This window comes from Melopsittacus undulatus, chromosome 3 (genome assembly GCF_012275295.1).
Source record: "Melopsittacus undulatus isolate bMelUnd1 chromosome 3, bMelUnd1.mat.Z, whole genome shotgun sequence".
NCBI classification, from domain to species: domain Eukaryota; kingdom Metazoa; phylum Chordata; class Aves; order Psittaciformes; family Psittaculidae; genus Melopsittacus; species Melopsittacus undulatus.
In genome coordinates, this window is record NC_047529.1 from 112086940 (window position 1) to 112108755 (window position 21816).

A 21816-nucleotide genomic window follows, 5' to 3' on the forward strand; every position below is an offset into this window, starting at 1 on the left:
CTGTGGTTTTCTCTCCTTTGGCTCATCAAACTGTATGCAGCATTTAGCAATGACATCCCATTCTCTCTTCTCCTCTTGTTAGGTTCATCTATGAAACAGAGCACCACAATGGGATTGCAGAACTGCTGGAGATCCTGGGAAGGTAAGAGCACTTTTGGAAGCCCCAAAGGCCCCATAGTGAGTGATCTCCCAGCCCAGTGTGCTGCATGAGCTGGCAGTGCCTTCTTTCAGCAGCCCTTGCTGAAGAGGAGCCACCTCTTCCAGGGGATATCAGGCTGACAAAGCACAGAGCGGAAATACTCTCCAGCCTGTTGGTAAATGTGGTAGCCTTCTCCTCAGATGCAGTACTGGGAGCATGGGGGATTGCTCTGCCTCTCATGCACACTGAGAAGAGACAGTTTACAGCTTCTATACCTTTATTATAGACATACTCATCACAATTCCGTGCAATGCTCACCCAGTTTCCTCATTGCCTGTGTAATTTGGGTAGATAAGGCCATGGTGCAGGCACTGTGGATTTGAGGAGTGGTCTCTGGGAGTCATGGTGGTCATTTGGGCAGAAATACCCCCACTGGTTTTATACTTCTATGGAAATCCATTAGGTAAGGACACTGAATGTGTGTTTAGTCTTGCCAGTTACCTACATGTTCTTGTTTGGGCTAATTCGTGACCCTGAGAGGCTTCTCTAGCAGATTTCTTTCACAGCCATTTACCTATTTCTCAGGTAATAAAGCTTATCAGCAGGAGGAAGGCCTACAGTGGTTTGGGAGAGAAATCTGGTCCTCTTGTTGCATGACTTCCTTATCTTGAGAATCCTTGTATCTTTGTCCATGTCTAAGTCTCAATACACAATGAAAAGCTCGTTTAATTCGGTGTCACTGTTCTATAAAGTAAACTCCTGCTGAGCATGGTGTGCAAGTTGGGCCCCAGTGACCATGCTTCTGGTGGGTGCTTTCTCCAAGTAACTAGTGAGAGCTAGGGCAGGCCACTGATTCTTTTGAGGTTAAAGATACTGTGGTTTTGCTGGGTAAAGTTTGTTAATGAGACTCTTGTTTCTTCTCAGTATAATCAATGGGTTTGCTTTGCCTCTGAAGGAAGAGCACAAGATGTTCCTCATCAGAGTCTTGTTACCCCTGCACAAGGTGAAGTCTCTCAGTGTTTACCACCCACAGGTGAGAAGTGCTTCAGGTTCTGTCTTTCAGAAGCTGTTGTTCAGGCTTGCTTATAGGTATTCTTGGATCTTTTAAAGTAAGGTGACCCACCTGGTTATGTGGGAATGGCTGTGGACATTGTCTACTTAAGTATTTGACACTGTCTCCCGGTGGTCTCCTAGAGAAACTGGCTGCTCATGGCCTGGATAGGTGTGTTCTTCAGTGGGTTGGAAACTGACTGGATGACCAAGCCCAAAGAGTGGTGGTAAATGGTATCACATCCACTTGGTGACTGGTCACTAGTGGTTGTCCCTCAGGGCTGGAAAAAGCTCTGTGGGGACCTTATCACTCTCTACAGCTACCTGAATGGAGGTTGTAGTGAGATGGGCATCAGTCTCTTCTCCCAAGGAACAAGGGATAGGACAAGAGGAAACAGCCTTGATCTGCACCAGGGGAGGTTTAGACTGGATATTAGGAACAATTCCTTCCCCAAAGGGCAGTCAGGCATTGGAACAGGCTGCCCAGGGCAGTGCTGGAGTCACTGTCCCTGGAAGTGTTCACACACCGTGTAGATGAGGCCCTCAGTGCCATGGGTTAGTGGTGGCCTTGCCAGTGCTGGGAAATGGTTGGACTGGATGATTTTGAGGGTCTTTTTCAACCTGGTTGATTCTGTGGTTCTGTGATTTACTGGGCTGCATGGCTGGTGTACAAAGTGCTTGCTGTGAGATGTTCTGGACTCTGCATTAGTCCCTGTCTGTGATGGTTTGTCCCAGCCTTGTGGTGCCCTGGCTACACATATGGTTTTGCCACTGGCTGATAGAAGGGTATCCTGCTATTTCTTGCTGACTTATTGCTGTGGCCTGCTTTGCCTTTCCTTGCTGGAATTTTGTGAAATACTGGGCCCCTGCTGAAACGAGAGGTGAAATTCCAAGCTGCAGTCATCAGTGTGTGGTGTGTCAGCTGTTAGTCACCACTGAGGTATGAACAGAAATCCATGTGCTGGGCTGCAAGACGGATATAGAGATTAATTGATTGCAATTTGGAACACATCATAGAAGAGAAGATGAGGACTCAGGCTAGGAATTGAAAAGTGTGGGTACTGAGCAGTGATGGCTGCTCTCCCAGCCTTGTTTTTACGCAGCAGGTCTTTCTGATAGTCAGGTTTGTCCCTTACCCTGTGTGCAGCTGTGCTGGCATTTGAATGTATTAGCTGGGGGCTGCTCTAGATGGCTTAAGTTTTATTCTTTATGCTGCACAGATGTCTTGAGCTCAGGCCCTGCCTGCTTGGGCTTAGAGCCTTCACTTGCCATCAGAACTGGATTCAGAGCTGCAACTGTGAAGGACATAATGTGGCTTCCAGCCTAGGGTGGTGGTGGCACTTCAGAGCTTCCCAAGTGTACCTGTGATTAATCTTGCCATGTTTGCTTCCTACAGTTGGCGTACTGTGTTGTGCAGTTCTTGGAGAAAGACAGCAGCCTGACAGAGCCAGTGAGTAACCTCGCTTAACCTTTTTGTGTCAGTCAAGCCCCAGAAGCTTTTCTGCTTCTTTAGACTACAGCAAGGGTGAAAAAAGGCTAAAGAAACTGAGAGTCAGCTGGGTTGTTTACTGGGTTTGCCTTGTACCCTGTGAGCAGAAGGGGCCATGCTGCTCACATGTGAGTCTGAAAGCTTCAGGAAGGTGGGCTATAGTCTTCCTTTGTGCTTTGGATCTTGGTGTGGCAGAAGGAACACTATACCAAGCTGTCCTTCCAGGGCAGAGCTTTTATCTCGTTACAGATGCTGCAGAGACAAAACACATGTGATATCTCATGGAACCAGCATGAGCTTATGGGGGACCTGAAACAGTGATAGTTCACTCTTATGGTTCATTGTGGGGATGGGGTTAGGAGCCTGGGACACAAAGGTCCCAGACACTAGTCACTGTTCCTTGATGAAAGTGTTCTCCTCCCTGCTCTTGCATCAGTTTGTTTCCTCCACAGTATTAAGTCTCCTTATAGATGCATTGGCCTTCAGGATGCAGTGCTGGGAAACAGGCAGATCCAAAATGTGTGAGCAGTGTCGGTGGGGAGCTCACATATTCCAGTTAGCACAGACCTGCAGCGTTAACCAGGCTATGTGGCAGCTTGGCAGAGGGTGCAAGCAGGAGACGAGTGTTTCTCCACCCACTGCAGGCCAGGAAATGTCTTCTACAGTGCTGAGCTTCACAGCCTCAAAACAGCAGATGGCCAAAGAACACATGCTTGTGTCACTGTAGCAGGGAGCACCAGAAAGTGTGAGCCTTCTCATGAGTAACACTAGCTGAGGCCGTTCTGTTCCCTGGCTGAAATGTGTGTACTGGTGCTGAGCCTGGCTGTGCTGGGAGGAAGCTGGTCAACTGTTGCCAGCTTTCTGGCTCCTCAGCTCTGCACAGTGCTGAAGCAGAGCTCCCAGCTTTTCCTTTAAATGTGGGTCCTCCATTTCCTGTGTTCCCAGAAGCCTGCTCTGAAATAAACTGCATACAGTAGCTTCCTGATCATGCTGAGTACTTCCTATGGCTGACATCCAGCCCAAAGCCTCCTGCCAAAGCACTTTCTGTAGGGTGAGGGAGAAGAGAGAAAGAGAAAGCTGTCAATATTTCCAGGATTCACTTTTCAGCTTACTGAAACAGTTATGCCCCATAGCTCATCGCTGCTTTCTGGGTAATGGGCCAGTGGCCCCTGAATCAGAGACCCAGACCTGGTTTGATGCTGTGGAAAGCAGTGGGATGACCCAGTTTCAGTGGGTGTTGCGTTGGGTCCCAATCAGACATGTCAAGGCTGTATTGCCACAGGTTGTGTCCTGTTGAAACATCCTGCTTGTGAAGGTTTTGAATAAATGGAAAGAGGCCAGATCACTCACTAGGTCCACACTTGCTTCGAGTGGGCCTCCCAGAAGCTTGCTCAGCAAGGCTTGACATGGTAGCTCTTGGTTAACAGCAGTCTGAGCGGCTGCCAGGTGAGCAAGGCCTCAGATGTGCTCAGTAGTGGCAGAGACAGACTCGACACACCTCACACCACCTTAGCTGTAGGAGAAGTTATGTCTGAGTCACTGCAGCTGACTGAGTGGCAGACCTGAGTAATGGCAAACTCTGAGGGTACCAAACTGTTGGCTGGGAAGCCTGGAGTTGGTGGAAATGTAATGCTCAAGATGTGTTTAATCTTGCTGTTGCATTGCCCACTGCTGTCCCTCCACTGCTGTAAACTTCCTCTTGAGTGCTGGCTTCAGGATCAGGTTGCTGGAGTACACAGGGTTTGAAAGAGCAGCTCCTACCCCCTCTGCAGTGTATTGAATAAGGATTCTTCAGTGACCTTCCCCATAGTGTTCCCAATTTTATTAGTTGCTCTCTTCCATCAGTCACCCCCCCTGGTTTGAGTCTTCCATGTTAAGCTGTGTTTGGGGAAAAAGGTGGTTCTAAGCTTTGTGCTTGTAGTACAGAATCATAGCAGCCTGGGCAGTGCTGCTGTATGTAACCTGGCAGAGTTTGGGCTTTTCTCTTCCTTTGTCCCTGGTAACCCCACCATGACTTTCTGAGAAAGTCTCTTCTATAATCTGCTTCCTTCTGATGTTGCAACCAGACCCTTAAAACTGTATTTCACAGCTGGTGTTCACTGTCAGCCTCTGACCCTGTCTCTGTATCCTTCATTCAGGTGATTGTGGGCTTGCTGAAGTTCTGGCCAAAAACTCACAGCCCCAAGGAGGTGATGTTCCTGAATGAGCTGGAGGAGATCTTGGATGTGATTGAGCCATCTGAGTTTGTGAAAGTCATGGAGCCCTTGTTCAGGCAGTTGGCCAAGTGTGTCTCCAGCCCACACTTCCAGGTGAGTCGCAGCTCAGGGAGGGGACAGGGCATTGGCTTGTAACCCACTTTGCATGCTAGGGTGCCACCACAGCTTTTGGGCTTGTCTTTGTGGATCATGGAGGTGTAAGCAGGGTGAATATGGGAGTGATGTGTGGTGGAAAGCGGTGAGAATCCTCACCACAACCACAGGGCAAGCTCATCCAAAGAGAAAACAAAGTGGATTGGTGGAGCCCTTCCTGCTGCTCTCTGTTTTTCAGCACCATCCATTGCAGCAGCTGGAGCTGGAGCAGAGGTGGTCTGCCTCCTGTTTTGGCTAGCAAACATAGAGGAGATCCACCCAGTGTCATCCTTTTGCAGTAAGACCAAGCTGGCTGCCACTTTGGAAGGAGGCCAACCAAAGAGCCAGTGTAGAGAAGGTATTTTGTATTATTCTGGTGCTGGTTGCAGAGTGAGGTGTACTGAAGAAGTGCCAGAGTCTGCTTCTTCCTTGTTCACATTGAAGGGGACTGCCTATAGTACCAGGCCAAAACAATCTCTGTGGCTGGTAGTCAAGGCTTAAAACATCAAGGGTGGTAGGACAGCAGTGGCTCCTAGCAGGTGTTCTTGACTCACTGGTTTTGGTTGCCATGAAGAGTGTCCAGGAAGCAGATAGCTTGCTGGTGAAACACAGGGCTGGCCCAGGTATGGCTGGGGTGTGAAACAGTGACTTAGACCCCTCCTGGAGTGAGTATGACTGCACAGCAAGGCAGGCTGGCTTCGGCTCTGTCTTTTGGTACAGAGAGGTGCAGAATCATGTGCTTACAAGCCAAAAATGAGGCCAGTCTAGTGTATGTAAAAGATCACTGTTTCCTGGAAAGTAGTGGGGGAGCCTGACGGAAACCAGCTGGACATGGATTACTGGTGTGATGATGGGAACCAAAGGACAAACGTGACCTTTGGGTGTGGAAGGACTTACAGTAGGGAACTAAGGAGCTTAAATAAAGTAGGGTAAAGGCTGGAGGAGAGGCATCCTGTACTTGATAGCAGCCCTCAGCTGCTGCCAACTCTTTAAAAAACATGATTGAAAACCCCAGAGAAGGTGCAAATGCTTCACAGCCTAAGAAAATTAACCCCAGAGGTGCCCCATGTGGTCAGGCTGAACAGGCTCTGTGTCTGCAGCTTGTCTGAGAACAGAAATAGGAACTGGCTTCTTGGTTAAGTCTGCACGTCTTGGTGGGGAGAGTTCTCTCTGAGGGGATTGTGTGTTAATCTAGCAGACAAAGGCTTAACAAGATCTAAAAGCTGGAACCTCTTCCTGGGTTTTAAAGCCATTCTCAAGCTAGTGCTAAAGGCAGGAATTAGCGTGGTGATCTGCATTGCCCAGATTTGTGATTAAATATGAAGAGCTGTGGTTGAATCTATCCCTATGTGGGAAACTTGTTAGACTTGTTTGTCTCGTAAGAACAGGGTGGCTGCCCCAAGATTTTCCATGTTTTCACCCTTACAATGAGGGAGTGAATTGTGGGCCTGGGGACTGAAGCATGTTTGAGAGCCTAGAAAGACTGTTGTGGGGAAGGCCAGAGAGGAGTGGAAGGAATGGAGCTTTACAGAGGACAGTCTGAGGACATGAAGGAGACTTGGAGCTAGTCTGAGCTGGGACGTGGAGTGGGTAATGTTACTGTCCTCAAGTCTTGTGTAAAGGGTGTTGAAGTCATTGGTGCTCCTTGGCTGGGTGGTGCAAGCTCTGGTCTCAGCACTGCACAGTCTCCCTGTGCGCTGCCAGTGGTGCTGGAAGGAGCCTCTCCAAGTTTGGCTTTCTCTCCCGCTGCAGGTGGCAGAGCGAGCACTGTACTACTGGAACAACGAATATATCATGAGCCTAATCAGCGATAACGCAGCCAAAATCCTCCCGATCATGTTTCCAGCACTCTACAAGAACTCCAAGAGTCACTGGAACAAGTAGGTCTTTCCACGTCCCCTGGCACTTGCTGCCATGCATACAGGATCCCTTGACCTACTACCAAGGGGTCAGGAGTATCAGCATGGAAAAGTGCCACCACAGACCTCAGTGACGTGTTTCTGCAAGGAGTCAGGACCTGCAGTGATCCACCTTGGGGCCATTGAGCCTACCCAGAGTTTAATGCCTGCATGTCGCTAACGCTACCAGTCTCTTGGAGGTGTGCAGGAGGTTTTCCAGCTGACTTCTGGCTGCTTGTTAACTAAGGATCACCCATATGTTCTCCATAACCAGAGACTTTGGCTAATGTAGTGTCTTAACTTCCTGAGTACAGGAAGAATGGAGAAAGGAGAACTGACCAGGCACATGTCCCATGTCAGATCATTGCCCTCTATGTCTGATTCCTCAATACTAGCCTGCTTTATGGTTCTCCAATCAACTTCTGGCTGCTTCTTCAGTTGATTCCTTACCTGGCTAATTCAAGTTGTAAAACTCCCTTCCTTTTAATGAATTAGCTGAAAATACTCACCCTACAGCTGAGATCCTAAAATCTTTCAGCAGAAACTACAGGAAGAAAAATAAAGTCATCTTCCCTTAGTCTAGAGGGTGGGGGAAAAATGAACAATAGTAGATTCTAGGGAGACTGTGCAACTCCAGAGCTTAAGAGGATAGTGTGGTACCAAAGACGGGGTTGCAGACACGTTGCAGGCAGACACGTTGCAGGCAGGCACATGCATGCTGACATACACAGTGTGTGTGCACAATGTGCACGTGTGCGTGCAGACAGATGCACCGTGACACCCTCAGTGTTAATGCCCCTTCTGATCAGAGTTCAGAAAAGGACTTTTCATGTTCTTGTCTGAAACCCTTCGCCAGTTCTGTTTCCTTCTTGCCCCAGTCAAAATCCATGATTCTGCTGTTTCTGTCTTTCCTTGTCTCATTCCCAGTGATGTGGCAAAAGTCCTGAAGGTGTTTTCCTCTTATTTCTCCTTGTTTTAGCCCTACTGACATGCTTTGGGGCAGGTTGAATACTTCATATTGTCCGCTTCCTTCTCATGGCTCCTGTACTCCAACACTTGGTCAGACAGCCTGCATAAAACCAGCAGGGCTGTAGCTCTCTTCTTTATTCCATCTGTAGAGCTGATGAGGCACAGAGCTCCATCCACTGAGTCTCTCACCTGTTGCCTCTGGGTCAGGTATTTCAGAGACAGCTTCAATACTTGTTTTAATTCCCTGTGAGAGTCCTTGTCCCAGAGAGAGCTCACGCACAGTGGGACCTCTATAAACTGCTGACAAAAGTCAGCTTTTCTCCTATTCTTTGTGCTGGTTCCCACCTCTGCAGGGGCTGCTGAATGTTTGTGTCTGTGGCAGCTCAGTGACAAAGCTCATGAGTGAATGCCGGGCAGCCCAGAACAGTGACTGTATATGTGCAAAGTGACCTTTGGGAGGCACTAAAGCTGGGTCCGGTAAAGCCCCCTTGAGAACAGCCCTGAGCAGGTCTCATTCGTCCGAGCACAGTGGAGCAGACCTGCCCCAGTGGTATTCTCTTTATTCTGTGTCTCTTTTTCCCTGTGCCATACTCTTCTGTGTTTGTGGAGGGGGTTTTCCCATGCTAAGAGCTGGCAATGTGTGAAAGCCTTTTGTCACATTGCTGTAGTATGCGAGTTGCTGCTGCTGTTAGCTCTTGTCTGCACTACTGGTGCTAACTCAGGGCTGAGAACCTGGAGGATCCCACCATGACTTGTTCTTCTTTCCCCATTTCTTTGCAGGACAATCCATGGGCTGATATACAATGCACTGAAGCTGTTCATGGAGATGAACCAAAAGCTTTTTGATGACTGCACGCAGCAATACAAGGCAGAGAAGCAGAAGTGAGTAAGAGATTCTTGCCAAGTAACTTGAGCTCACGCTGGAGTCTCCTTGGTGTACAGTAACAGATGGTAGATGCCAGTAGGCAAAGGAGAAGTGGAAAGGTGGTGCAAATCATGCTGTCAAAAAGTAAGGTCCCTCACCAATAACTCTGTGGAGGGATGAGAAAAGGTAAAATGTGTGTCCTGATAAAAACCCTCTCAGTTCTGCTGGAGCAAGTAGTTTGCAAGAGAGTGACTGAGTTTGCTGGGTCATGAGGAAATAAATGGCAGTGTAGAAGATACTCAGCTTTGCAGAGCTGTTTGTGCTCTTGCCAGTGGAATCCTGCTGCTTCAGAAGCACTTTTGTGAAGAGCTTTGCTGCGGTGAGCACATTGCATTTTCAATTTCCCAGTAATAAAGGTGAGAAAATACCTGGAATTTCAAAGAGCAAATGATGGGGATAAAAATCTGAGCTCAGCAAGTACCAGTACCATGATGCTGCGAAGAGGAAAAAGACCCACTTTTTCTGCCTCCTTGTGCTGGTTTTGGTGCCTTGTGAGCCAAGACAGTTCAGTAAGCAAGAAGGAAACTATTTTCTTTCCCTAGGTGTGTTTTCTGCTGACTTAGTGACATAAAGTACTGCTGCTCACTCCTGGATGAGCCAAGGGGGCCACAGAGGTGGCAGTGTGGGAGCGGGGGAGCAGGACTAACCCTTCTGGGCAGTGGGGAGCTCTGGGAGATGCTCAATTGTTCTTGAGCACTACAAGGTGGTTGCATTCAGCTCTGTGGCTCCCAACACGGGGGACATGGACCTGCTTGAGTGAGTTCAAAGGAAGGCCACAAAGATGGTTTCTGCTCGTGTTAAGATGATAGTTTTCTCTCTCCAGTGCCTCTCTGACCAATTATGCTTCAGAAAACCTTGTGTTGGGTTTTTATCAGGGTTATACATTTTGCTCTTACCTAGGTAACCAGATTTGGTAAGATGTCAAAAGCAAAAACTGAGAGTCTCTGAAGGATGGAGCAGCTCTTCCCCCTCGCCTGCACTTTCCTGCTGTCTCTTGCTTTTCCTATGAGTGAAAGATGCACTTTCCGCAGGAGTTCACACTTTGTGCTTTCTCTCTCTCTGCAGGGGAAGGTTCAGGATGAAGGAACGAGAAGAAATGTGGCAGAAAATAGAGGAGCTGGCCCGGCTGAACCCCCAGGTGGGTAACAGCAGGGCCTAAGATGAATGAGACAAGAATACTGGGGGTCTTGACCTACTTCCTCAGCTCATGAAAGCGGGCTCTAGCATGTGATCTCAGTCCTGTGCACGTAACTGCATGGTGGTCCCTCCCTCCCAAAACACAGGGTCATGGGGTTGCTGGTCATGTGATGCCTTACAGGGAGCAGGTACATGTTTATATGTGCATGGACTCCTCTCTCAGCTGTGGCTGTACACACATTGTTCCTGCACTGGGTAGGGGAAGATGCTCCTTTCCTGTCTGTGTACCTACTGCTGTCTGTGGGTGCCAAGGAAGTACACTGTGCTGTGTTAACATGCTGGGGGAGAAGGCTTGGTGTTGGGTGGCGTGCTGATTCTCCAGCTGTCTGTGTTGTCTGCAGTACCCCATGTATTACGCACCTCCACCATTGCCTCCTGTCTGCTGTATGGAAACGGAGACCCCGACTGCAGAGGACATACAGCTACTGAAGAAAACGGTGGAGACAGAAGCTGTGCAGGTGTGTAGGTGACGTGGGGCCTTCCACAGCTACTCTCAGACCAGAATAGTCAGTCCAGGGTCCAGTTTCCAAGTGTTCTGGGGGGAAATGCCCCAGTTCTCATCCCTGATCTTTAGAGATCAACCTGTACTCTGAAGAGTGGGGTTTATCTCACCTTCCCGCTCTGGAAGAAAAGTGCAAGTGGGACTTCCCACCTCCTTTTGGTCTGTGTTTGGCTCTCAGCCTGTTCCACAGCATCCCATGGTGTCACCCTGCATATCCCAGAGCAGCTGGAGGCGTGGAGGAGTTTTCCGCTGATTCCTGACTCCTTTGGTTTGTCTGCAGATGCTGAAAGACATTAAGAAGGATAAAGTTTTGCTGCGCCGAAAATCTGAGCTTCCTCAGGACGTCTACACTATAAAAGCCCTGGAGGCCCACAAGAGAGCAGAAGAGTTCCTCACCTCAAGCCAGGAGGCAATCTGACAGGCTCAGGAGCTGGCTCGGGAAGCTCTGCCCCATCCCTTTCCCCCAGGGGTCACGGAAACACACTCAGTTCTCATGTATAACTAAGGAATGAACATGGTGAGCTGTGCCTGTCCTCCACTCCATCTGCATCCCTCCAGGGTAGAGCTGGGTTTACGTTATAACTTGTATCTTACCACTGTCATGTCCTTCTGCTTTTCCTCCTTTCTTCTGCTTTTCCACCTTGGGTGTGTGTGTGTGTGAAGGGAGCCTGCCTGCCCTGCCATTGTGTCAGCCCGGGTAGGAGCTGCTTCATTCCCAGCTGCCACCTGATCCTTACTCTGCCTGGGAGCCAGACCCCACTGCTCTGGCTCTGCATTGGCCAGAGGTGACCGCGTGTGGCTCAGCGTGCTGCTGCAATCCTCAAGTGCCAAGGCTCTGCCATGCCTGCCCTGTGCAGCCAGGCCCTGCCGTGCTCAGGGATTGAGCTGAGCATGGGGCAGAGTTCTGGGGAGGCTCTGCTGCCTCTCTGCCCTGCCTTGGGGTGCAGCTCTGCAGCTGGAGGGTCTTACATACACCAGAAATGTTTGCTTCCACCTTTCTTTTGCTTCAAGCCCCTTGTTCTGTTCCCCTGTCAGTGGAGTGGGGGTTCAGTGCTTTGCCACCCCCAGTAAAGCTGGGTGCAAGCACTACATACTATTGCAGCCCTCCCTTTAGAGCATCCTTAGAAGCTCTCCTGTGGGAAAGTGAATTCCTTCAGCTGTTTGTGTTGGTCCGTACTGACTTGTCTCCATCACGGTGTCTTGGGTTAATTGTGGGCCCAGAATTAGCTTCCTGCTTTGTAGCAGATGTCAGCCACTGACTTTGCTTTCTTCCTCTACCTGCTCAATTAAAATACTCCTGTAGCTCTCCCATTACTGCTATAGCTCATCCTTTGCTCTGCAGTGGCCAGGGTTTCTAGGAAGCTTGTGCTGCTAAAGTAATTTCTGCAAACTAGTGGAAGCAATGGATACACATCACGGGGCCAGGCTGAGTTTCTGAGTATTCAGTTGTCTCCTCTCTGTGATCAATGGCTTGGTGCTACTGCTGAACTGCTTCCATGGGTACACTGAGAGAAGTCCACCTTGCCCTGTCACTCTGGTACCTGCTGTGGCAAGAGGCCCTTGTTAGTTATCATATGGTGCATCAGGGACTTCTTGTGCTAATTTAGCCTTTAGAGCACACTTGGGTGCTACTGTTATCCAGCTTTCTCCCTACCTTTTTTTGGTGCAGATTCAGTGCCAGGCCAAGGTGCCACCTCAAAGGGGCCAGCTTGTGATAGCAAAGGGAGTCTTCCTCACTTCTTACCTGCTGCGCCTGCTTTCTTGACACATCAGCTTAAGTGGGCTTGTAATAGCTTAGGGGGTCAGTGCTGGTCTGATGCTGCTCTGCAGCATTGTGGGATGTTGCAGAAGGTCCTGGTGTATCTTCTTGTCCTCACCAGTAAACCATTCCCAGGTCAGAGGTTCATCCCCTCTACTCTTACTGCTGGTGTGCAGCACATCTTTCCTCCAGCCCAACCAAAGCTGGGTTTCCCCCGTGCATCCTGCACCCCCTGCTCCCTTTGGCTCTCAGTTCCCCACAGTGAACATGCCACCACCTCTTGGGAGCAGCTGGCGAGCACAAGGACACATGAGACCACCCTCAGCCACCTCCCCTCCGCTTCGCAACAGGCCAGTTCATCAGGAGACTTACCAAACACCTCAGGGAGGTTATTACTTCTTTTGAACATTAGTTCAAGCTCATGGTCAGCTGCCAATCAATTACCTCATGCCTGGCACAGCATGTAGACGTGCTCTGGGTGATGCTGGATGGCGCACAGGAGCGGCAGGTGCCGCGGGGCACAGCAGGGACAGGGACTGCTCAGTGTCCCCTGCAGCAGGGCTCGGGCTGGGCAGGTTTCCTCCCGGTGCAGTACAGGCTTTCCCGATCTGTGTGCTTTGCCTTGCGTTACAAGCCACCACCTCCTTTGCAGTGGAGCCTTCGCGCTGCTAAGCAGCAGCTGCTCTTCCCTGCCTGCAGAAGGAGCAGGGTTGCCATGCACAGAGGCTGTCGCTGCCCTACTGATGGTCTGCCTCTGCCGACAGCCCCTGACCTGCGGCCAGAGGAATGGGCCGTGGCAGGACAGGAACATGTCCCGGCTACATGCTGTACAGCTTCGATGTTCTCATAGCTTTGTGTGTCTTGTTCTGGGTCAGGGAACTTCTGCTTATCACCATTAGTTTCCTGCCTATTCATTCCAGTGTCCTGGACACCTAAGAAGGGGACCATGTGAGAAAGGGGGGAACGTGTTCGCCCTCCCCACCACGTGTACTGCTCTGTGCAGACCTGTGTCTGCCACACTGCGGCTGCCCCGTGCTCAACCTTTGGGTTCTAGCATTAGTGCTGCTCATCTCTGCCTCTCCCCACGTCAGATCAAATGGACAGAACTGGAGCTGCCTCTTCCACTTCACCTGGCGCCCTCCTCCCAAGGGAACAAGCAAAACTAACTACTGCATCCACCCCCTGGACACAAGTATTAAGCTGCTTACAGTTCATATGTACATATGGTGTACTTTATTTTCAGTAGAGCATTACATAGTATGAAAGTGTTGGATTTTGTACAGATGTCCCTGTATGTACAGAACTAAATAAAACTGATCTCTTGGAAAGACAACATTGGGCTCCACCTCTGCTATTCCAACACACAGCCCCCAGCCTGGGAGGACAGGCTTTAAGTGCGGAGAGGGACTTCCAAATCCAGTGTTTGTCCCGAGGAAGCCTGGGCAGAGCCAGCCAAGCCCCTCCCTCCCCACACACACAAAGGTACAGAAACCCACGGCCAGGCTCCTCGGAGGCAGAGGAAGCCAACACAAGGACATCACAGCAACTTACATGCCAGCCAGAACCAGGCAGGACAAGCAGGAAGGGAAGGGGGACAAGGTGTGAGGTGGCTGCTGGCCGGTGCTGTGGATGCCCAGCTGCAGGGCAGCGGGTGCTGTGTGCCAGCGGGAGGGCCGGGTCGGCAGCCCCTGTGCCGCAGCGTGCCCATCACTTCCAGTCGGGCCTGGACGCGCCGAGGCCGCGCCGGGCCTGCAGCGTGCGCCGCACCACGTCCTTCCACTGGTCCTCCGAGATCTGGCTGGCCCAGGCCGGGATGCCCAGGCTGGGCAGCTTCACGCCGGCCATGGTCCTCTTCACCAGCTCCACGTGCTCTGCCAACAGAGAGCCCGTGAGGCCGCGGCCGGGCACCGGGAGGCCGCGGCCGGAGCCGCCGTTACCTGCGTCCATGGGGATGGAGCTGCGGCTGCTCTGAGCCGCGCCGCCTGCAGCCGCTGCCTCCTCCTCCTCCTCCTCGTCCTCGCTGTCTGCCGGCGGGTCGGGCAGGTGCAGCCGCAGCATCTGCAGTGGGCACCGGGGGTCAGGCGCTCGTCCGCCGCCGGCTCCCCTCAGCCCCTGCCCGGCGCCGGTCGGTACCTGCAGCCGCTCCTGCAGGCCGGGGCCCGGCTCAGCGGCAGGCCCGTCGGTAGGGCCCTGCTCCGGCTCCTGGCTCAGCGGCTGGTACAAGTACCCGCCGCCTCCTTCCTCCTCCTCCTCCTCCTCCTCTTCCTCGTCCCCGCTCCATCCCGCCGCTCCGTCAGGGGCCTCCGGCGGCCCCGGCTCCTCGGGACACACCCGCTCCGGTCCCATGCTCCGCGGCCCCGCCATGCACCGGGGGAAGCCCCGGCCCCTCCCGCCGCCGCCCGGAAGCGTCGCCGCGGGGCCCTGTGGGTGCCGTAGTCCCGGGCCGGGAGGCCCCTCCGCCGCCCTCCGGGCTCCGCAGGTTCCGAGGGGCCGGGCCGAGCCGAGCGGGGCGGTGCTGGACTGTGAGTGCTGGGGAGCGGCGGCAGCGGCTGTCGGAGCGGAGCGGGGCCGCCCGGCCGGACCGGGCCGCCGTCCCGCCGCAGGTACGGGGCTGAGGGCAGCGGCAGCTGCCGGGGCTGTGCCGCTTGGAGCTACTGCTGAGCCCCGCTCTGAGGCCCTGCGGCGGCGGCTGCGGGCAAGGGGCGGCCCTGAGGGGTCCGGGGTCGGTGTCGTAGCCCGGGTGCCGGCGCTGCCCTCCCGGACCCACCGCCGGGCCTCAGCTCTCGGTCGGTTTCAGCGCGGGTCGGGCTGGGTCGGGGCCATGTTCCGGAGCGTCCGGTGTGACAGGGAAGGGGAGCACAGGGCTGCATGGGAAGCACAACCGGCCACGTTAACGGCTCACCCTCCGCACGGCTGCCCTGTGCACGGCAGCGGCCGGAGGCCGAGAGCAGTTCCAGGCGGAGGGGAGGGGGGCGAGGAATGTCCCCGGAGCTGAGCTGCGCTCCGTAGGGGCGCAAAGGGAGGAAGGGGAGAAGCCAGCTCAGTAGGGGCAGGTTCTGAGCTGGGCTTTGGGCTGAAGGCAGGCACCGGTGAGCAAGGTACTTGGGCAGTAAGGAGAAGGTGGAGCGGCGGTTGGCACGGAGGGACACGGGGATGGATGTGTGGTCCGTGATTCCCATGCCTGACGTGAGCTTCCACATCGGTCCGAGTTAAGCCCAGGGGCTGTTCTAGCACCGTGTGGTTCGCTGGTGCTGGAATCGCGAGCATCCGAGGCGCTGAATGTGCAAGCTTGCAGTTTCACACGGCCTTAGCATAAATAGTCAAAGCATCAGATAAATGTCAAGCACGAGTGAAGAAAGCGGCTTGTTCTTGTGCTATCTCTGACAGTAAGTTGGATGTGCTGGAAATAGAACGGTTTGCATGGGCTGCTGCGAGCTGGCTGGGCTATTTTAGGTGTTACTAACCCTTGTGGCTGGCATCTTCGGGGAGACGGGGCCGAGGCAGCCACACGGTAGGATTTGTTCTCTGGAGCAGCTCTGCAGGGGCAGGAGGCTGCTCGGTTTGGGGGGGAGCTGTAATTTGGGGGGTGACAGAAAACCAGGCCACTTTCTGCTGGGTTTCTCTGGTTGCTTTGGGAATGGGCTGCAGCAAAGCTGATCTGAGCAGCTTTCGGGAATGGCTGTAGGTTTGTGTGTGTGTGTGTGTGTGCAGAGGAGCAAAGTGAGCTCTGTGCAAAGGAGAGGAGCTAAGGGTGTATGTTTTTGTTGTACGATTGTAACCTGGCTGCTGTACTTGGAGGTGGTCAGTGGGTTTCTATCTCTAATGAAATGTTTTCATGGCTGGAGAGGAGGAGGCTCTGGGGAGAGCTGATAACAGCCTCTCAGTATCTAAAGGGGCCTACAGGCAAGCTGGAGAGGGGCTTTTGACAAGGGCCTGTGGGGACAGGACAAGGGGGAATGGCTTTAACCTGACAGAGGGGAGACTGAGATGAGACATTAGGAAGAAATTCTTCCCTGTGAGGGTGCTGAGGCCCTGGCACAGGGTGCCCAGAGAAGCTGTGGCTGCCCCATCCCTGGCAGTGTTCAAGGCCAGGTTGGACACAGGGGCTTGGAGCAACCTGGTCTAAGTGGAAGGTGTCCCTGCCTGTGGCAGGGGTTGGAACTGGATGGGCTTTGAGGTCTCTTTCAACCCAAAGCAGTCTGGGATTGTGTGATCTTGAGTGCTGCAAAGGAGGAGAAGAGGAGAGGGTGTCACTGTAACAGCTTTGGAAGGTTTGCTAGTGAGAAATGGAGTGATTTTTCTGGTGCTCTGAGGTGTACACTGGGGCATATGGATGATGATCGTTTCAGGCTTTATGTGCATTTCAGACGGCTCACAACCAGAGATTTGGACCTGTTGTCTGTAGGCGCTGTATTTGAAGACCACGGAGCTGAAAAACCCCAGGTCCCTTTGCTGGCTGCTTCTGCTAACAACAAGCAAGGGCAGTGCTGAGGGATATCCAGAAACACTTCTTTGCCAACAGCCCTGTGAGCCTCCACCTGTGACAGCACACCTGACACGGTGACAGAGCTGCTCCCCAGTCACCCCGTGGCAGTTGTTGCACCACTTACTCTGGAAGCATGGACCCTGTGTTGCTGTGCCCGGCCATTGAGGGCTTCAGGTGGTGACCACAGCAGGTTATTTTGAGCACTTCCTAATTTTAGCTTCCCTGTGCTCGGTGGCACAGGAACAACTCGTTGCTGTGGTCACCTAATTGCCAGCATCAGAGCAGCATCAGGTACTTCAGCAGTAGGTGAGGTGTCACCTGGCTTTGGGAAGTGTTCCTGGCAGTTAATGACAGGACCTACCCAGGCTTTCAACCCAAGTTCCTCTGCATTCTCCGTGCTTGACTGTAGCTCTAGATGGACAATGCCAGCAATGGGTTGAACGAGGAGCTGGTGCTTGGTTAGCTGGAGCAGCTCTGGGGAGGGGAAGGGGCTCAGCAGGGTCCAGCAAAGGGACACGCACTGAGCTCTGTGTACACATAGAAAGCAATAGCTCCTGGTGGAAATAGCCTCTGAGGTCTGAACAATTCAAGCTTCATTTTGCAGTGCACATGAAGAAGCACCTGGTGTGCCTGAACTGGGACGTGCAGCACCTCCTGCAGCCAGTGCCCTCCGGTCCTCTGGCTCAGTTTGCCTCCATCTAATCAATATTTCTATGGTGTCCAGCCTACAGCCCTGCTCCTGGTGCCCTCAGTGAGAAATCCCAGAGTGTATTTTGCGTAACAGTTGGGGGAGATTGTTAGTAAATGTTTCATGTCAGTTTTGCTGCTCCCCTTTCCCCCCCTGGCTGTGCCCTGCGTAATCCTTAAAGAAACCTAAGGCATCCTGCCTAATGTCAAATGTATTAATGCCTCGTTGGAATGGGCTTGGAAGGCGGTGTGTTTATGTCCTCCTCTGTGTCATATGAATTATCAGTGGATTACAATGAAATGTAATAGGGTGCATAGTTGTAGGACAGAAAATAACTCTTTTTTGTCTTAAAAGATGTGTTTGAGTCATGTTTGCAGATAGTGCAGAGGAATGGCAGCAGGAAAATTGGCTTTGGGACAGGAGACTCGTCCAGTGAAAGGATTTCCAAAGAAGGCAGGAGAGGAGAGAGGCTGGAGCTGGATGGGGGAGTAGGGAGTCTCAGGAGATGGGGCTGACCCTGTGTGTGGCTGAAAAGGGGAGAACAAATGCTTGGCAAAGGCAGGAAGACATTGGGGTGGTTTTGGGGTTGTGGCCAGTGGCAGAAGAGGAAGACAGATGTTTTTCCTACAGTGTGGAGAAGAGCAGTCAAGTTTGGAAGAACCCTGGTAGCTTGTTAAATCCTGTGTTTTCCTTTACCTTTTAATGTATGATCCTGTAAGGATCACTTCACACTTCTGATTCATTCATTTCATGAAAACAGCATTCCCGTGTGCCCTGGGTCTGAGGAGTGGCAGCCGGAGGCTGTGCTGGTAAAGCTTCCTGATGTGTTTGCTCTGAAGTGGTATCCCCATCCCAAGCTAAGGCAAAGCGTGGCCAACTTCAACCCTATCACCCCCACCACTGCCCCAGGGAATGCTTATCTCTGGGAAAACCTATCCCAGTAACTGTGATGTAGGAAAGGACAGCACGACACTGTTGCTGTGACATCAATGTCGTTTTGTACAGTGCTGTAACCAGCTGGCCCTTGGGCTGCTGCCTCTCCGTGACTGGATTCATTTCTTAGGATGTGTGGTGCAGGCTCCTGTTGGGTAGGACCAGTGTCCTGCTCCAGCAGCAGTGTGCTCCCCATACATGGATCCAGTGAGCTCCCAAGTGTGAAGAAGTCTGCCCAGCCTTTGTGGCCAGAAAGGCTTGGCACTGAGCCTGCCATGCCAGGCTGCTGTGCTTCTCTACCCCAGAAGGAACCAAGTGGACAACTTGGAAGCAAGATTAATCCTCTTATTCTTCCAGGATCAGGTTCAGCCTGAAGGGTGTTGAAACTGTTGACACTGGTTGTAAAGTCCAGCCAAGCTCCTTGGGGCTTTCACAGAATCCCTTAACCAAGAAGTGATTTTGTTAGTTAACACTGGTTAGATTGTCAGTGGTAACCCATGACTAGGCAGGGAACAGATTTAGATATGTGAAGTCTTCAACAGAGTCCGAGAGGTGACTTTGGTGGTCTCCATGGAAACTCATCCCTTCTGTAGCTTTGCGGAGGACTTGTACAAGAGCTGCTGCCTGCCTTTAAAAATACTATAGGGATTTAAGGAACAGACTCCAAACCTGCTAGATCTGAACCTGGGATGGTCCCAGACACGCAGTGAAACATGTCCTGTAGCAGAGGGAATTGTTCCTGGGCCCTTCTGGAACCACTCAGCTGGAGAAGAGCTGGATGAGACGTTCTGGGTTGCTGATTGCCCTTTAGGTTACAGGGGTTGCCACAGGGAGAAGCCGCTTTGCAGGAGGGACTCCTTGGTCTGTACTCATCTGCTACAGGTGAGACTGCAGGATGGCAAATGTCTTCCCCAAAGGGCAGTCAGGCATTGGAACAGGCTGCCCAGGGCAGTGCTGGAGTCACCGTCCCTGGAAGTGTTCACAAACGGTGTAGATGAGGCCCTCAGTGCCATGGGTTAGTGGTGGCCTTGGCAGCGCTGGGGAATGGTTGGACTGGATGAGCTTGAAGGGCTTTTCTAACCTGGCTGATTCTGTGGTGCTGAGAAGAGGGATGCTGTCACCCACCCCTGTTGCTTTATGTGGGAGTCGTTCTTTGGGTTTCTTTTGTTGAGTGTGTTTGGTTTGTAATGTTTTCCTCTGCTGTTCCTCACCACTCATCCCAAGAGCACACTCGCTTCCCTCTGGCTCTGTTCTTTTCACCTCCAGAACTGGCTCTCACAGTGTGTTTTCATTCATGTGGACAAACTGTTCTGGCGTGCCCATGGTGTGTACACGCAGGGCACACAGCACTGCTGCCTTCACAAAGGTGCTTGCCTTGGGCCTCCCGTACAGCACCCTGAGGGGGGTTTGTGTGAGGACATCTCTGCTTACTTGCTTCCAGTCCCTGCCACGTGCCTGCTTCCCAAGGGGACAGTAAACCCGTCTCCAGTCGGGAGGCAGATGAGCGAGGATACAGTGCTGTGACCTTTGTAGTTGTCATTCAAAGGAGACCTGCAAGATGGGTCGTGTTATTTTAGCCTGTGTTCCAGAGCCAGGTGGCAGCGCGCTGGCCCAGGAAGCATGTGGCTGTGGCACTGGGGGCCCTGAAGACCGCCTGGCTCGCAGGGAGGAATGCTCCGGTGGGCAGTGCACTTGGAAGGTGGGCCGCGGAGGGTGAACCACGCTGCCGTGGCCGTCGGGCACAAGGTCTACTCCTTCGGTGGGTACTGCTCTGGAGAAGACTATGAGACGCTGCGGCAGATTGACGTCCATGTCTTTAACGCAGGTAAACATACATCACTGGGGTCTGCAGAGGTACGTGCCTGGCTGGATTTGGTTGGTTGTTGTCTTACCCACTGCTCCTTAACACATTCTGCTCTGAACCAGGCTGCTTGACCCTGACGGCCACAGAAGTTATTAGCATAGGTGGGAGCCTCTTCCCTCCTGCAGCTCTGTATTTGCAGCCTTGGGAGCACAACACAGAGGGCTGTGGGTCAGCAGACTGCTAGGACAAGGACACACTGGTAGGATAAGGGCTCACTAGAGTAACCACATAGTCCACGGCTTGTTTTGTGCTTGTTCTCTGTGAACCCTAAGTCGACCAGGTACAAAGAGGTGATGTTTAGCTGGCTCAGGTCCACATCTAGTTTGCAGCATGACCCTAGTGTGGGAGCCAGAACACTCAGTTAAGTCTCTGGGTTTAGACTCCTTTTGAGATGCCTGACCCTTTCTCTCTCCCTGTGATAGCATTTCCAGTGAGCTGCAGACTGCTTTCTGCTCTGTTTTGTATTGTGTCAGTGTTGAAAACAAAACTGGAGGCTGTAAGCATGGTGAAGGCAGGGTGTATGTGCCGTGTAACACTTGCTGTGACTCTTGCCCTGTCATTAAACCCTGTAATACCTGTTAATTGCTCTGGCTAATGCTGAATGTGACATGTAGGCTTCCAGGAAGCACAACCTGTAATCACAAAGAACTCCTTTTAGTAACACAAGATTAGCAGAGAGAACTCCAGTATGGATGGGGGTAAAGGAGGCAGGCAGCTGCCTCCTTTAGAGCTTAAAAACCAAAGCAAAAGCAAATAAACCCTCTTCCTACAAAGCTGCTGAGTTGTTTTACTTAAACTGCACCACTTCAAGTCTAAAGGATGCCTTCAGATGCGTTCCCTCCCACAGTGAATTACTCTAGTGCTGCCCATTCTTTCAGCTGAGTCTCTTCACAAACATCACGAGCCTGAAGTCCTGTCCTGAGCCTGTTTGTGTCCGTAGTCCTTGGGTCCTCCAATGTTTCCTCTAGTCTCATGTGTGGCAGGGTGCTCGTGACCTGTGAGCACCTGTAGTGGGCTCAGCATTTGACTTGGGCTCAAACCTGTGCTTTCAGTGTCTCTGCGTTGGATCAAGCTGCCTCCAGTGTGGACAAACAGCCGAGATCAAGTGAGAGAGGTGCCCTACATGAGGTATGGGCACTCAGCAGTGCTCATAGATGACACCGTCTACATATGGGGTGGTCGCAACGACACTGAGGGAGCCTGCAACGTGCTCTATGCCTTTGATGTCAGTAAGTTCCAGCTTCTCACTCTCCTGTGCTGCAGCTGCTCTTGCTGAGACCTCTCTGCCCCACCACACTGCTCCCAGCCTTGTTCTTCTGTCCCTCAGTCTCTCCACAAAGGGACAGTGTGAGGAGATGGGGCACAAGGGGAATTGTGGCTCCCTGTTTCAGCAGGTTTGGAAGGGGAGCCACAGGTGTGTCTGCACACTTGGCTCTCTGTAAAAGCCTTTGAACAGAGACTGCTGAGCTTGTCCAGTAATGAAACTGGGTTTAGCTTTTCTATCAGCTTTGTGTGCTCGCTCTGATAGTAACTACAACTGAAGTGTTTGCTCTGTGTGATGTGCTGTTC

At 52.2% G+C, this 21816-nt stretch overlaps 3 protein-coding genes across 10 annotated transcripts in view; 2 read left to right on the forward strand and 1 right to left on the reverse strand.

Moving 5' to 3' along the window:
* PPP2R5D (protein phosphatase 2 regulatory subunit B'delta) overlaps nt 1–13609 on the forward strand; it is a 27632-nt gene extending 14023 nt beyond the window's left edge. For all 5 annotated transcript variants that reach the window (XM_031055015.2, XM_034061228.1, XM_034061229.1 and 2 more), the window contains 9 exons: nt 83–142; nt 1064–1172; nt 2586–2639; nt 4817–4987; nt 6779–6906; nt 8674–8775; nt 9884–9956; nt 10357–10473; nt 10798–13609. In XM_031055015.2, the coding sequence (XP_030910875.2) occupies nt 83–142; nt 1064–1172; nt 2586–2639; nt 4817–4987; nt 6779–6906; nt 8674–8775; nt 9884–9956; nt 10357–10473; nt 10798–10935 (952 nt within the window). In that variant the 3' untranslated portion in view covers nt 10936–13609. The remainder of the gene's footprint in view (nt 1–82; nt 143–1063; nt 1173–2585; nt 2640–4816; nt 4988–6778; nt 6907–8673; nt 8776–9883; nt 9957–10356; nt 10474–10797) is intronic.
* MEA1 (male-enhanced antigen 1) lies at nt 13487–14845 on the reverse strand. The gene is made up of 3 exons (XM_034061236.1): nt 14410–14845; nt 14214–14334; nt 13487–14147 (listed from the first exon to the last, which is right to left on the reverse strand). Exons 1-3 carry the CDS (start codon nt 14638–14640, stop codon nt 13984–13986), a joined length of 516 nt encoding a protein of 171 aa, XP_033917127.1. The 5' UTR covers nt 14641–14845; the 3' UTR covers nt 13487–13983.
* The window catches only part of KLHDC3 (kelch domain containing 3), an 18244-nt gene continuing 11110 nt past the window's right edge, over nt 14683–21816 (forward strand). The window contains exons 1-3 of one of the 4 annotated variants that reach the window (XM_034061232.1): nt 14683–14879; nt 19961–20208; nt 21300–21476. In XM_034061232.1, coding sequence (XP_033917123.1) covers nt 20055–20208; nt 21300–21476 — 331 coding nt within the window. In that variant the 5' untranslated portion in view covers nt 14683–14879; nt 19961–20054. Of the gene's footprint in view, nt 14880–15378; nt 15663–19531; nt 20209–21299; nt 21477–21816 lie in introns of those variants that run through there. The other 3 variants (XM_034061235.1, XM_034061234.1, XM_034061233.1) reach the window with 3 other exon arrangements.

Excerpts from the sequence above, each read along its gene's own strand:
- MEA1 (XM_034061236.1), bottom strand. The coding sequence starts at position 14,640 with ATGGCGGGGCCGCGGAGCATGGGACCGGAGCGGGTGTGTCCCGAGGAG. Across the intron at positions 14,335-14,409 it reads GCCTGCAGGAGCGGCTGCAG|ATGCTGCGGCTGCACCTGCC; the intron begins GTACCGACCGGC and ends TGCCCACTGCAG. Across the intron at positions 14,148-14,213 it reads CTCCATCCCCATGGACGCAG|AGCACGTGGAGCTGGTGAAG; the intron begins GTAACGGCGGCT and ends CTCTGTTGGCAG.